The 16518-nt window shown below is 37.2% G+C and overlaps 1 protein-coding gene across 2 annotated transcripts; it reads left to right on the top strand.

Moving 5' to 3' along the window:
- The first annotated feature begins 4320 nt into the window (after nucleotides 1-4320).
- LOC131149368 (uncharacterized) lies at nucleotides 4321-12132 on the top strand. 2 transcript variants are annotated; one of them, XM_058099757.1, is made up of 4 exons: nucleotides 4321-4473; nucleotides 4541-4649; nucleotides 4848-4909; nucleotides 11801-12132. In XM_058099757.1, exons 1-4 carry the CDS (start codon nucleotides 4354-4356, stop codon nucleotides 11906-11908), a joined length of 399 nt encoding a protein of 132 aa, XP_057955740.1. In that variant the 5' UTR covers nucleotides 4321-4353; the 3' UTR covers nucleotides 11909-12132. The 2 variants fall into 2 exon arrangements, with proteins under 2 accessions (XP_057955740.1, XP_057955741.1); XM_058099758.1 differs by having other exon boundaries at nucleotides 4338-4743.
- Nucleotides 12133-16518: the final 4386 nt, after the last annotated feature.

Here is a 16518-nt window from a genome sequence, read left to right as displayed (position 1 = left end):
ATAAAATAAATTTAAATCAGCCTCAAACTTTTGCTTTTAATTTGTTAAACATAGAAATCAGGATTAAGTGGTAATTAATTTGATAGATTTTAAAAATACCCAATTCACCCCCCTCACCTAAATTAACACCATCTATTTAAGAAAACCATTCATATCTTTAAATTTTTTTTTTTTGGATCAGTAAAGGGTAAATTATATTGATTAAAGGAATATATACAGATAAATTTGAAACATACAACCGAGAAGGGAAGCCAAAGCTCCCAATCTAAAACAAACAGCATCAAAACTAGGAAGAACCTATAAACAATTACTATAGTGACCCTAAGAATAATACCATTTTAATAATAGAGAGTGAGGAAAATAGAAACAGGAATAGAAGGAGGCAGTAGACTTCGTTTTGGAACAGGAACATTGCATTTTGGAAAATATAATAATTTCAAGAAAATTTTCCAGAATTCGTCGACGAATACAAGGGTTCATCGACGAGTGCATAAGGAAATTCGTCAACGAATACAGGGTTTCATTGACGAGAAAATACCGAGAGACGGATTGGGCTACTCTGAATTTCGTCGACCAATATACGGATTCGTCAATGAATTTACTGAAGGATTCGTCGACGAAGTGACGTGTCTCATCGACGAATCTGCCCCTATAAATAGTGGAAAACCAGGATTTTTATCCATTTTTCAGCGCCCCTCTCTCTTTCTCTACGAACCCTCTCCCTTCTCTCTTCGTTTTCGGCCCCACCAGTCGCCGGATCGATGATCCGAAGCCACCACGATGCTCCTGGCGAAGTTCTCTGCAAGTCTGCCAGAGCGGATCGTTGGTGAAACAAAGTTGGATTTCATCCCAAATTCAGGGTAAGGCCTTTTAGTCAGTTTTTGGTTTTATGATAGTTACAGGAAATGATGTAGGCAAAGAAATACTGATATTATGTTCTGACAAATATTGTTTTTAGGGTGTTTTGTAGGAGGCCCTACGAGTGTTAGGCTAGTATACCATAGGGGCTTTTCAGTAGTCAGGTAAAGGAAATATGCTATGTTAGGAAGTTTTAAAATATTATACAGTTTATTAAATGATGAAAATTATGTATTAAAGTATTGTGTGGCTTGTGAATATGAACGTAGTACGAAGATATGTTTTACGATATTTCAGTATCCTAATTTTACGATATTGCGGTGCCATGATATTATGAATCTCAGTACCATGATTATACGAATATCAGTATTATGATTATGCAGTTACAGTGTTATGATTATACAGTTCTCATAATTACAGTACAGTTTATGCAGTATCATGGTTATTACAGTTATTTTAGAATCATGGTAAATCAGATAGTTGTATATAGAAATACACTATATAGTATTAGACCCTGTTGGACTATGCAGCTACAGAGCACGATACCGTTGCTATAGATATTATGTTACTTTATGAGTGCAACCACCTATTTAGATAATACGTGGTATAGGTCGATCACCTAGACCCTTGACAAGGATAGGCTCCCCATCCAGATATGGGTTGAGGTGGGCAGATCGATCGATGGAGTATAATGATTTATTTTTGGTAGGCCAGCCAGGGTAAATCTCGCCTATGGGCCGCACAACCCTGTCATAAGGGGGTTAGTCATGACACATAGATATCCACAGGGAACATTTTTAGGACTATTACATATGTACGGATTTACAGAAACAGGAAACATACTTATGTACACTAGAAGTACTTTGAATTATAACCTATAATACTGTTATGTTAAACAACATGGAAATGGTGGTGTATTTTATTACTTGTACCGTACTTTCGTTTTCAGTTATACATGATTATATGAAAATAGATTTTCATAATATAGTAGCTCATTTGCCACACACTAGTAATAACATATTTCGTCTTACTGAGCGTGGGCTCATCCCAGTGTTGAACCATTTTTTAGGTGATCCAGATAGGCGAGCAGATCAGACTTGCAGATAGAGGGGCTTCAGTGGTGCCCTATCAGAGAGTGAGTATGTTTTAGGAGCGTTTTTGTATATCCTAGTATGATTGGGGGTATTTTGGGAAACAGTGATATGTGTATATTTTGAGAAACATGTAGCACTCTGGTATTGGTTTTTGTATTGTGTATATATTTTCATGTGGTTATATCTATATCATTTATGCTTCTCACTGCTTAGGTTTATGATTGGGTTTTCCCTAGTATGGTATCAGAGCATGTAAAATGTTAGTGAAAAAAAAAAATTATTAAGCAGGTCGTTACAATTACAATCAATCCTGGGCATACCCAGGACACAAAGCTTACAATCAAGTAGCAACAAAATTAGGAAAACCTAGATACAAGTACAATCAAATCTGGGAAACCCTAGAAACCAAAGGGAACGCAAGATCAAATTAGCTCAAGGAGGCCTAAACCCCTTGTTCCTTTTCTTCCTGTTCACTGGTTGAAACCCTTTATCCCGTACCATTACATTCCCATGGGAATTGCCAATCAATGGCACAAGAGGGCTTTTTCCTTTATCTTTGAACTTTTCAGCTTCATCCATAACATCAAGGGAAGCATTACCTTTTTCCCTATATAATTCAGATTCTCCCCCCCCCCCCCCCGCCCCTGCATGGAAGTAGCAGGATTAACCTTAACTACTTCAGAGGACCCTACAACGATAACCTTATCAGACTTGTCATCAGACCTTCAAGAGACCAAGCCAACATCCAAAGACTCTTCAATTGTATCAAGATCTTTCTTCTTTTTTCCTTTCCTTTGTTCAAGTTCTTTCTTGTTTTTACATTTCACTTCTGCGTGACCAAGCATATTACAAAACTTACAAAATTTTGGCACATTTTCATAAGAAATCTCTTAAATAAAAGTCCGCCCATTAGGCATACAAACTCTCACACTATGCTTCAGTTCTTTAGTAACATCAATCTCAACCAACGCCCTAGCAAAGGAAATACTTTCCCTGTTGGTGGTCAATTTATCAGCATGCACAAGCCTTCCTAACATAGAACAAATCTTCCCAAGAGCACTCAAATTCCAAAGCTCAAGAGGAAGGTTTTTCAATTAGCAAGATGCTCAGTTCCTCATTATTAAATTGAAAAATGTCTAGCAATCTTTTAAGAAACAAAGGCCTTCCATATGCAAAGAAAGGACCACTTTGCAGTACCTGAAACATGTCCTCTTCGTAGAACTTGAAAATGATCCAACCACTCTTATGATAGTAAATGTCAACTTTAGCATGCCAAGATAAGACAATCTCATTAAGGGCTGATTTTTCTGGGATTTTGCCAGCAAAGTACCCTGCTAAGCAAAAATTCCACTTCGCTTCAGGGTCAACCAAATCCTTTTCTTCAATTAGGGCTTCATCACCACTCGAATCAAAAGAAGGAAGAACACCACAGTTTTCTTGCTATCTATTTTTAGCAAACATTTCAGCCCACGAACCCTTCTTAATCTCATTCATGAAGCCTTCCTTTTTCTTTCCTGTTGAGACAATTTGACAAACGCTTGGTGCATTAGCACCCTTACTGCCCTTCACCTTCTTTAGATGCACAATAGACGTCTCCTTTTCAGCATTAGGACAAGTACCTGCCATGCTAGAAACAAATGTGCCGCTTCAGCAAATCCCATAGAGGAATTTTGTCGAGCACTTGGATTACACACAGTGCTAATGTTACATCCCAATATGCAAGAACCTTTGTATGTGTTTCTCAAGTTGGAATCAACATCAAACATTATTCCTTACGATTTTAACTCTTACATTATTAGCATATCAGCAATATGCAAACAAAAAAAATAATAACCTTACTAGAAAGAAATATACAATTCACATATTTATTCAACTCACTACATTATTAAGGTATTATTTGATGTTTATGAAAATAATTTTGAAAAATAAAAATTATAAATTATAAATATAAACAAAAACAAATAAAAAATATTAAAATTAATAACATATTTGATTAATGTGTCCAAAACTAAAATAAACTTAAAAAAAAAAACTAATTAAATGCATTCTTATTTTTATCGATGAGTCAAATAACAATTTAAAAATATGATTAAAAGAACAAAAGAATTTAAAAAATCTTACAAATCTTCTTGAATGGTTTTACTGCCTTCTTGTTGTTAAATTATAAAAAAGATATAAATATTTTAAAATTTAAATATTCAAGAAATTTGTGAAAATTTTAAAACTTGAGAAAATATTCATATCTTAAAAATTTTTGAAACCGGATGAGAGGTTTATATGTTTTTGTATTTGGTTTTTTTTTTTTAGCTTAAAAAATTATCGAGTAATTTTACAACATTTACTTAAAATTTGATAATACTTTGTATTATGCTATTGGCACTTGGCAGAGAGAGAGAGAGAGATGGATTACAGTCTAGCAGCGCTGAAGCTGCTGTGCGGGCAGCTGAAGAACGCTCGGCAAACCCCCTCCCAAAACGCCATGAATCTTGGCGGCATTCTTTTCCAACGCGCTTGGTTACAGGTTCCATTCCCCTCCCTCTTTTCTTCTTTTCTTCTGCTTTCCACTGACGACGCCCGCCGCCGCGTAGGGCGTTTTGGTCTCGGCTTCCGACGACGGCCGTCTACTCCTCGATGATGGCACCGGCGTCATCTGCCTCGCTCTCTCTGGCGACTTCCGCCTTCGGGAGTGGAAGATTGGTTAGTTCGGCTGCCCCCTCTCTGCCTCCCCCCAAAACCATCTTAGCATCAACTGGAGCATTTTATCATTTATTTCGCAATTTGAAATTCCAGAGTAACGAAGCATCTTACCATTTGTTTCTTCGCATATTTTTCTTGCTGCTACTCTGAATCTTAGCTTACATTTACCCCCATTCTCTCTCTCTCTCTCTCTCTCAGGGATGTATGTTATGGTTGTTGGGGCATGCTTTGTCAGTACTGGTGAACCCCCCATGATCAAGGTAAACCAGCCTTATCCATCTTTTGATTCGGCTGTATTCTTTATTGTAGAGTAATAATATGTTTCTTTGGGTGTTTCAGAACATATATAAGCTCTTGTTTTAAAACATAGTAATGAAAAGTAGTTTCTTTCTTGACAAATAGGAGCATATTGTAATGGAGATTGTATCTATGTTGCTTTGCTATGGTTCAGTTATCAGCTTTGCTCTTAAACGGTTTTTGGAATTTTGGTTTTGGGCACTTTTTGTTTCTCTACATTGTATGCTAAAATAGAATCTGAGTATACTTTTCATTGCCTTGGGGATCTCAAGTGAAGAGGAACCTCACTTGATTGAGCATTATGCGGGTTCTTCATTTATCATAAATCAATGAATATAGAAGATTAGATTCTGATCTTTGGATTCGGTTGGAGGGAAAGTGGAAATTTAGTAGGATGGGATGCTAAAGAAGGAAAGAAAATGGATGGAAGTGAGACATCTCTTTTATTTCAAAAACTACCCTGAAAGTGAGAGGAAAATGGAAGAAAAGCAAGAAACTGATAATCATTTCTGTGTCCTATTTTCCTCGATTCAATCAAACAAGGAGGAAAAGGATAGCACACTTTCTTGCCTTTCATTCTCCCTCTCCGTGCCTTTTCCATTCTCTCCTTTTCATCCTTTCAATCACGATATTAATGTATTGAGATTTTCTTTAAATATTTTCTAGGTTATGAATGTGGAGTTTGAATTTGGATTGATATTTTCATGGGAGAAAATCTTCATCAGTGTATGTATTGAATTGTCCAGGGGAAATAACTGTATAAGCTTACATGAATTGACCCTCTTGTTTTACCGAATGTTGGTTTTCAATTCACTTAGCATAATATTAAAATAGTCATCATCTTGAGTTCATATTCAGCAAGGATTTCTTGGAATAAAGATTGCTTTACGAACACTTCATGTCAAAGTATTCCATTTGCATTTGAATTGTTAGAAACTCAGTTCTTCCACGTAAAATCAGAACTGATGCCAAACTGAAGTAAATCTTGCAGAATTGAACCAACAAAGAAAGAGAACTAACTGTTTTTAAGGAATTAAAAGAAGAAAACAAAAATTTATGTGGTTCAAGCCAATATGGCCTACATCCACGGTGAGAACCAGACGGAAGAACCTTTATTGATGAATCCAATCAGTCTTGAGATTACATGCATACCACCTCACAGTCACAACTTCTCTATATTTTCAAGAAGAACTCTACCCTTGGTGTTTTTTCAGCTTTTAATCTCTCTTCCTGATCTTTGTATATTCAACAAAACTAATCATCATAATAATGGACTTTAACAAACAACCAACATTATATATAACACACGTCTCCTAACTAATGCAAGAAGGTTAACAGAAATCTGCCATCTGTTACTTGCAACTAACTACTGAATTGTCATCCCAGATTCCATCTATAACTGTCAACTGCAAGTTGTTTGTTTAGCCATGTGTGTGTTAAAATGATTGGCACTTATCATTACAAATCTCCACCTTGACAACATTTTAAACCTTCACACTGTTCTCCTTCTCCCAACTGGTCTCACTTGCCTCATCATGAGGCTTAGCAGCTCCTAAAATTTATCAAGTCCAGACAATGTCTGAACTTAGATGCTGGCAGTGGCTTGGTCATCATATCAGATGGATTTTCCTCAGTTGGAACTTTCACAACCTTGATTTCTCTAGCTGCTATTATGTCCCTTACAAAATGAAGCCGAATGTCAATGTGCTTTGACCTCTCATGGAACACTTGATTCTTAGCAAGTTGAATTGTGCTTTGGTTATCACAATGGATAGTGATATTACCTTGGCACATACCTAGCTCATGAGATATTCCCCTCAGCCATATAGCTTCCTTAATTGCCTCAGTCATCGCAATATATTTTGTTTTAGTAGTAGATAAAGCAACTACAGATTGAAGAGTTGCTTTCCAACTAGCAGCTCCTCCAAATGCAGTAAATACAAACCCAGTCAGTGACTTCCTTGTGTCGACATTTCCTGCATAATCAGAGTCTACAAAGCCTTGAATCTCCCTTCCATTCTTCTCATTCCCTTCATATCTCAGTCCCAAACACTTAGTGCCAGTAAGGTATTGAAACACCCATTTGATAGCATGCCAATGTGGCTTGCCTGGATTGCTCATAAACCTACTGACCACACTTACTGCATAGGCCAGGTCTGGCCTAGAACAAACCATAGCATACATGATGCTTCCCACCATGCTAGCATATGGAATTTTTGTCATAAATTCCTTATCTCCTTCTGTCTCGGGTGCTTGTGTGACTGACAGTTTGAAGTGCTGTCCCATGGAAGTTTTAACCATCTTCAACTGATCCATGCCAAATCTCCTAAGAACTTTAGTGATTTAGGACTTTTGAGATAAAGACAGTAGCTTCTTACTTCTATCCCTCTCAATCTCCATTCCCAGAATTTTCTGTGCAGGGCCGAGTTCTTTCATTTCAAATTCTGACTTTAACATGCCTTTGACTTGTTCAATCTTTCTTCTATCTTTACAAGCAATAAGCATGTCATCTTACATACAGCAGCAGTAGGTAAACCATTTCCCCTTCATCTTGCTTGAAATAAACACAGTTATCATAGTTACTTCTCTTGAAGCCAATTTTAATCATGTGGACATCAAACCTTTTATACCATTGCCTAGGTGACTGCTTAAGTCCATACAATGATTTATTTAGGAGACATACCTGATTAGTGTTGGTTTCATCCACAAATCCTTCAGGAGGCTGCATGTAAATGACTTCTTCAAGTTCTCCATGTAGAAAAGCTGTTTTGACATCCAATTGTTCTAACTCCAAGTCTTGGTTAGCAACAAAAGCAAGTAGAAGTCTAATGAAACTGTGCTTGACCATCGGGGAGAAAATTTCATTGTAATCTATTCCCTCCCTTTGAGTAAAGCCCTTTGCTACTAATCTAGCCTTGTACCTTGGACCCTCAACCCCTGGAATGCCTTCTTTCTTCTTGTAGATCCACTTGGATCCAACTAGCTTCTGGTTTAGGAACCAGCTGCCAAGTATGGTTTTTCTTCAAGGATTCCATCTCCTCTTGCATAGCTAGGATCCATTTGTCTGCCTCCTTGCTGTTGATTGCTTCTTGATAGGATCTTGGCTCCATATCAATTATTTCTTCTGCAACTGACAGAGCAAAAGCAGTGAGTTCAGCTTGCCTATATCTCTGTGGTGCTTTAATGTTCCTTCTCTGTCTGTCTCTCACCAGAACATAGGAATCAGCTCCACCTGCTTGGAGATTCTGACTTTCTGAGCTTGTTTCCTCTTCTATCCCTCCTTGGCTTGCTTCCCCTTCTACATCAGTTTGCTCAACCTGATGTTGCAAAGATTTCTCGGACTCCTCAAGCTGCATTCTGTCCAGACCTGTGTCTTTGTTATGATCTTGCTTGCATTCTGTTTGATTTCCAGCCATTTGAAACTCATTAAAAGTACATCTCGGCTAATCAAACATTGCAACTTGGAGCATCAATCCACAGTTTGTATCCCTTCATACCTCTAGGGTATCCCACAAATATACACTTTACAGCTCTAGGATCTAACTTGTTTGTTTTTGAGTGAACATAAGCCACACAACCAAACACCCGCAAATGGCCATACCCAGTTGGTTTTCCTGACCATAATTCCTGTGGAGTTTTGAACCTTATAGCAGAAGAAGGTCTCCTATTGATTAGGTATACTGCTGTATCAACAGCCTCTGCCCAAGAAGATTTTGACAGACCCGAGTTACATAGCATACGCCTAACCCTCTCCAAAATGGTTCTATTCATACGTTCAGCCAACCCATTTTGCTGAGGTGTGTGCTTTATTGTTCAGTGCCTAGCTATACCCTCTTCTTGACAGAACTTGTTAAATTCATTAGACAAATACTCCAAGCCATTATCAGTTCTCATTGTCTTTACTTTCCTGCCCAACTGATTTTCAACTAGTCTTCCACTCTTTGAACTTGGCAAAGGTGTCACTTTTATTTTTAAGGAAGTAGATTCACACCTTCCTTGAGAAGTCATCAATTAGAGTCAGAAAGTAGTTAGCTCCTCCATGAGATGTTACCCTTACAGGCCCCCACAAGTCTCAATGAATATAGTCCAAGGTTTTCTGAGTTTTATGATTAGCATTCCCAAAACTTGCTCTTGTTGCCTTTCCATAAATGCAATGCTCACAGAAAGGTAACTCAGTCAACATTTCTGTGCCCAGCAGCCCTTGTTTTTCCAGTTCTAAGATCCCGCTTTGACTGATATGCCCGAGTCTCGTATGCCATAGCTTGACAGCATCATCAGTAGCATTCTTCACAGGTGATGCTTCTCCAATAATGGTTCTCCCAATGAGAGTATACAGCCCATTCTTGACCACTCCTTTCATCACAGTCATAGATCCCTTGGCTACCTTCAAAACCTCAGAATTTGACTTGAAGGTACAGCCTGCTTGAGTAAGCATGGCTAGGGAGATAAGATTCCTTTTAAGTTCAGCTATGTACCTGACTTCTTGGAGCAGCCTATCCATACCATCAAACATCCTTATTCTTACTGACCTGATGCCAAGTACTTTACAGGACTTGTTGTTGCCAAGTAGGACGTAATCCCCATCAGTTTCTTTAAAAGTTTCAAACTATGACTTTGTTGGACACATATGAAACGAGCAGCCTGAGTCTAGTATCCATTCCTTTCCTGAATCAATATCAGACACATTTAATACCTCAGCACTGTCATATCCATCCAATACAACAGCTGCATCACCTTCATCAATTGGTTTCTTCCCCACATGTTGCTTCTTTTCAGGAAAATTTCTCTTTAAATGTCCCTCCTTATGACAGTTTAAGCACTTTAACCTTTTTCCTTTGGATTTTGACCTCCCTTTGTTATTCTTGTTCTTGTTTTCACGTTTTTCTGTTCTACCTCTTACATTCAAACACTCTCCAACTTCATTCTTTGACTCCCCCCTATTTTGTAACTCTCTAGAATGTAGAACTGATTGGACTTCACCTAAAGTCAAGCTCTCTTTACTATACATCATGGTTTCTTTTAGGTTAGCATAGGAGGTATCTAAAGAACTCAACAGCAAAATGGCTTGATCCTCATCACTTATAGTTATGTCTATGTTTTCAAGATCCAAGATTATCTTGTGAAACTCATCAAGATGATCATCCACAAACGTACCTGGAGCCATTTTGAAAGTGTAGAGCTGGGTTTTCTTGTACAGTTGAGCGGCCAAGGATTTTGTCATGTATAGGCTTTCAAGCTTGAGCCAAAGTGCTGTTGCTGACTTCTCTTTAGCCACTTCTCTCAGTACTTTATCACCAAGAGAAAGTATGATGGCACTGTGAGCCTTTTGCAATATCTCAGACTTCTCCTTGTCAGACAGAGAACTAGGCATGTTCTTTTCACCAAGAAGAGCATCCTGAAGACCCTGTTGCACCAACAAAGCCCACATCTTTAGCCTCCACAAACCAAAGTCATTTTTTCCCATGAACTTCTCTACATCATATTTGGCTGTCCCCATTGTGATTAAGCTCTGATACCAATTGTTAGAAACTTAGTTCTTCTATGTAAAATCAGAACTGATGCCAAAACTGAAGTAAATCTTGCAGAATTGAACCAACAAAGAAAGAGAACTAACTGTTTTTAAGGAATTAAAAGAAAACACAAATTTATGTGGTTCAGCCAATATGGCCTACATCCACGATGAGAACCAAACGGAAGAACCTTTATTGATGAATCCAATCAGTCTTGAGATTACATGCATACCACCTCACAGTCACAACTTCTCTATATTTTCAAGAACTCTGCCCCTCGGTGTGTTTTCAGCTTTCAATCTCTCCTCCTGATCTTTGTATATTCAAGAAAACTAATCATCATAATAATAGACTTTAACAAACAACCAACATTATATACAACACACATCTCCTAACTAACCCAAGAAGCTTATCAGAAATCTGCCACCTGTCACTTGCAACTAACTGCTGAATTGTCATTGCAGATTCATCCTATAACTGTCAACTGCAAGTTGTTTGTTTAGCCACATGTGTGTTAAAATGATTGGCACTTATCATTACATGAATATATGTGATCATGCTAATACAGATGTGCATACATTTGAACAAGCATTTCACTATTTGATTGATAGTGAACAAGCATTTCACTAGAGTCCACCTGCGCTGACACTTTTTATGGCTGTTATTCGGAATTTTGGGTTTGCAAATTTGGTGGCAAGGTTGGATTTTGTGACTATATTATTGATAATTGTGCAGGAATGTTTCATGTCATTTTTATGGAAAAAATTTGAATTCGATTTGTTGTTCGACGATCTTCAACTTTGTGATTGTAATGCATAAATGCTATTGGATTTTGGAACAAGCTCTAGTTAAGATGAAAACCACCAAATTCAAGTTCAGCTCTAGGAGATAGTGTGTGAAAGAAAATATACTAAGGACAGTGATTTTCATATGGAAATGCACCCTAGCTGAGCTACTTCAAAATATGTTTTAGCTGTCTCTGTGACCTGTGCTGCGTTTTCTCTCCTAAATTGAGCAGTTCTTTGTACAAATTTCTAATCCTCAATGACTTCTCAATGTTCTCATATACCCAAGCCAGATCCATTGCAAACTCTTTGTTATACAAATTGGTACTTTCAGTTTGAAGCACCTTAGTCGGTGAAAGGACCTTCAATGGCATGTTGAGGACATGAAGTGATTGTTGAAATCACAAGCTCCACCCCCTCCCCCTAATTTTAGGCAGAAATTCTACCGTCACTGTGCATGTGAGCATTGCATTATGACACTTTTTAATTAGTTCAGTATGAATGAAATTTCATATTGTGTCAAAATCAAGTGAAGCTGCTGATTTGTCCTGAAATTCAGGTTCACAAGATGGTTGATCTTTCACCATTTCCAGATAGAGAGGCCATGTGGTATCTTGAAGTGATGGAGGCTTACAAGCTCTTCTACCAGCCTTTGTTTGAAGAATGAATTTTGTATGTATTTTCTTTAATATTTTGTGTTTATTCAAATCAAGGATGGAGAGGGAGAAAGAGAGAAAGAGATGAACATTACCTCAAATTTTTGCAAGGAAAAATGAATTTCCTGTAGGAAAATCTGTTTTTGTAATTTAATCACAAATATTGCTATTCTATATGTTCTTTAAATTATTTAAAAGTTAAACATTTAGCCATGGAAGCGAGAATTTGGATTCATTCTTGCGTTGTATTCTGTTTTCTCTCAATGTATTTTTTTTTTTTCTTCCTCTTCTGAGTTTTGCTATTTTTACCCCCTGTTCTTAGACTACAATAGTTAATGGAACTGCAGAGAAGCAAGGTAAACGTGGCACAACAGGTAAATGCCTCGTTGTAATAAGCAGAATTAAACTTAAGGTGAAATTCTGCTTTTAGTATCGCTTTATTTGCTATATTCTGCATTCAGTATTTTGTGTTGGCATGATTTGCTGCAGGATTCCCCACCCCAACAATACCTTGCATTTTACTAGTATTACACATTTTCAAGAGGTTATATAATTTGGGAGCAGGTTTAGATCTGCACCATCCGATCTTGCAATATATTTTTTAATGTTTCTTTTTCTTCTTTTTTTAATGACAAAAATGGATCTATTAATGAACAGAATAGTTACAAAGAATGGAGGATAAGAAATCCTCTTGGTAAAATAGGGAGCTAACAGAGATACACAATTACATTAGAGCTGCCTTAAATCTTATTGGACATTAGAAAATAATAAACCCTAAAACACCCCAAAAGAATGTGCCCAAAAAGAGGCTTAAAGGGTAACTTTCTCCCAAGGTAAAGGAGGGGTCCTTATCTCTCCGAAAAATTTAGCATTCCTTTCAATCAATATCACCCACGACACTGAAAAAATTGCAGAGCCTCGAAAGTTCCTTCCTATTTTATTCTTCCCGAAGCCCCAAAACTTTGCCTTTAAAAAGTCAAAGATAAATTCTAGAGCCACCCAATCCTCTCCAAAAAAATGAAAGCAAATTGTTCCACATGTGCCTCACCACCTTACGTGAAGAAATAAATGGCTAGAACTCTTGCTTGAATGACCAGATACAAATATTTGGGCAGAGCGCTTTGTAGGTCTCTTAATCTGTAACACATCATTCTTATTAATCTTATCGGGTATGCGAGTTCAAATGAAAGCTCCTAGACTATAAATGGAATCTTGCTTTCCAAACAACTTTATTTAACAAGAAAGGGTTAGGGTTTGTCGATTTTGTGAGATTTGAGAAAAAAGGCTTTGAAGAGAAGGATCCCAAAGTGTCCCCAATCCAAAGCCTTTGTGTCCTCCCACAAATTTGCCAAGAAAGAAAGCAACACTCTCAGGAAGCATGTTAATTCATCAACCTCTCTTTTGTTTACACTCCTAAAAAAATGAAAATCTTAAGGAAAAGAGTACCCCTCACCAAAATAAAAAAAATAAAATTAGTGCTTCAAGGACACAAATAGTCTAAACAAACTTGGCACCAATAGCTCCAACAAAACTTACCAATCTAAATATCCTCCTAGAAACAAATTTTATCCCCAATCCCCACTTTGGAATGAGTAAATGGGTTGCCTAAGCTTGAGGCAGGATGAGTCCATTTCTTCTTTTGTTGTTGATCCAGGTGGTCCTTTGCCTTCATGGGGTTTTCACTTCTGTAGGTCGTTAAATGATAGGGAGATGGGAGAGCTATCCTCTTTGCTAGTCTTATCGAGCAACTGTCGATTTTGTTTAGAGAAGGATAGATGGTCTTGGTCTCTGGATCCTTTGAGGGTTTATTTGTGTAGATATTTTTCTGTTTTTTTGAATAGGTCAAACTTTTCTTCTCCTTTCCATAGTCACACTTGGAAGACCAAAGGCCCCTTTAAATTTAAGGCTTTTATTTGATTGCTTGCGCTTGATAGATTTAATACTAATAACTTGTTGCAGGTTAGGAGACCTTTGAAGGCTATATATCTCCAAACATGTGTTCTCTGCCTTAATTGCTTAAAATCATTGCCTCATCTGTTCATTCATTGTGACTATGCTTGGAGTGTTTGGAATAAGTTATTCGGTATTTAAGGTGAATTTTGAGTGAGTTCTAAGACAGTGGAGGATTTTTTGGCAATGACTTTAGAAAAAGGAAAGGACAGTTTTTTGGAAATGTGTTTTTTTTTTTTGGTGAAGGGAGGGGTGGGGTGTGGATGGAGCGTAATGCACACATTTTTTAGGGAAGAAGTTGGCTCAGTTGCTGGTTTGCGAAAATATAAATTATTTGGCTCTACTTTGGTGGGTAGGATGAGGAAATTTTTTAAGGGGTTAAGCTTTTCTGATATTCAATGCGATTGACGTTTTGTGTTAAAAGTGTCAGTTTGTGGTGGTTTTTTCTCTTTTATTCTATAATTTATAGTTTGTTTCTCTATGTTTTTTAATTTTTTATCTGGATTTTCTAGACTTTGTTAAGGAGATGTCTTATTCTCCTAACTTTATATTTTTATTCTATTAATGAATTCTTCTTTTATCATCCACAAAAAAAAAATTCCACGGACTTGCATGAATAGCATTGCCACTTCCTTTGGACTCCCACCCAATCCTGTTCAAACCATATTTACTCTTTATTGCCTTATGCCATAAGGAATCAGGTTCTAAATGAAACCTCCATAACCGTTTTCCAATTAAAGAAATGTTTTTAGCAATCACATTATGAAGTCCCTAGCCCCCTTTAGACTTAGGCCTCCTAACAGCTACCCAACTAACCAGGTCATCCCTTTTATTCTCCCTGCTATCAAACCATAAAAAAAACCCTCCTAATTTTTTCCAATTTTCTAGCCATCCTAAAAGGTAATTTGGAAAGAGATAGGTAATAAATGGGAATGTTGGTCAAGGAAGCACTAATAAGCATCATTCTACTTCCTAGCAATGTAGGGAAATTAACACAAAATTTCCAAAAAAAAACTTGTGAGAAACAAAATAGAGAAAAACACACGCTAAAAAAAAAGGAAATAATCACATGCACAAGATAGTATTTACGTGATTCGGCAATTTGCTTACATTTATAGAGTTGTAGGGATTTCACTATTAAAATACAAAGTGCGGCAGTACAGTGTTTCCTCTCTCTCTCTCTCTCTCTCTCTCTCTCTCTCTCACTCAAAAAATGCGTCTTAAAACCCTAATCATCAAAATAATGGTTTCTATATCTTGCACACAGGATTCACAATGGGCTACCAAATGGGCCAAAAAAAATATTCCCGAGACCGTTGCACCCGCACCCCCAAGAGGCTTATCCATGGAGCGGAGGCTTGGGCCTCAACAAATCTCCCACTTGAAGACTAGCTCAATCACCAACATCAACCGCAATCCTCCAAAAGAAATAAGCCTCAGACAAATCTCTCATTAAAAAACCATGCAATATTATTTTAGGTCGGGTCATCATCCGAATCAAATACAATTAGGTTCCACAAATCCTAATAAATCTCCCATTTGGAGACTAGTTCAATCACCAACATCAACCGCAATCCTCCAAAAGAACAATCCTTCATCCCTGCAACTCATCCTCCTATCCTCAAGCTAGAAGGTCAACTAAAGCTACACACAACATCAACTTCTCAATAGTGACACCCTTAGTCAACATGTCTCCCGGGTTCTTAGATCCACAAATCTTCTCAAGTATTACCAGCTTATCTTCAACAAGGTAACAAATAAAGTGGTATTTTTTCTGTATATGCTTCAACTTTGAATGAAAAATCAAATTTTTAGTAAGAAAAATTGCACTCTGACTGTCACTATGTAGAATGTCCAACCCCTCCTTCTTACCCAATTCATCTAAGAAGTCATGTAGCCAAATCATCTCTGAAAGTTAAGGAGTTGTCCCAAGAGGGGGGTGAATTGGGATATTAAAATTTTAGTTCTTTTTATGAATTCTTTAACCTCTTGTTGATTTATCAAACACAGCAAAAACTTAGTTAATTATTCAATCCACAAACTAATACTTCAGCACAACACAAGTAAACCAAAACTTAAACAATCAACCAACCAATCAACAACTAAAGTAATCAATCACAAAATATCCAATCAAAATATAATCTACAGCACTTTAGCAATTTTCTGCTCAAGGTATTTGGTTGTAGTCCTGTGAATATATGTAAGCACTGTGTTGAATGAAATTTGTTTGCACTCTCCTAATTAAGATTTCCGCAAAGAATTAAACAACGTATTCCCTTTTAGGTTTCCACAAAAGTTTAATCAAAACATACTTTCTTATATTAAGAGTCTTCTTTTAATCTCAGTTTTTGTTTTTCTAGCAACCTGCACTCATACACACCACACAATTTATATATGTTGAAAAGTAAAGAGACTAAGGAAAGAGAATGACACCACTTTTTTTACGAGGTTCGGCTTATTCCCAACCTACATCCTCTCCTTAGGCCAATACCACTTAAGGATTCCACTATACTGTTCCTTTTCGGGCGGAACAAACCGTTACAAGCGATACCCCACACTTAGTCACTCATTCAATAGGCTAAAAGAATGTCTCTCCAAGCGATACCCCACGCTTGGTCACTCCTTCAATAGGCTAGAACAATGTCTTTTCAAGCGATACCCCATGCTCGGT

This window comes from Malania oleifera, chromosome 2, assembly GCF_029873635.1.
Source record: "Malania oleifera isolate guangnan ecotype guangnan chromosome 2, ASM2987363v1, whole genome shotgun sequence".
Lineage (NCBI taxonomy): Eukaryota > Viridiplantae > Streptophyta > Magnoliopsida > Santalales > Ximeniaceae > Malania > Malania oleifera.
Note: the sequence above shows the minus strand (reverse complement) of the source record. Positions and strands in the feature narration are given on the sequence as shown.

Coding starts and splice junctions, on each gene's coding strand:
- LOC131149368 (XM_058099757.1), top strand. CDS start 4,354: ATGGATTACAGTCTAGCAGCGCTGAAGCTGCTGTGCGGGCAGCTGAAG. Junction 4,650..4,847: donor CCTTCGGGAGTGGAAGATTG/GTTAGTTCGGCT, acceptor TCTCTCTCTCAG/GGATGTATGTTATGGTTGTT. Junction 4,910..11,800: donor GTGAACCCCCCATGATCAAG/GTAAACCAGCCT, acceptor CCTGAAATTCAG/GTTCACAAGATGGTTGATCT.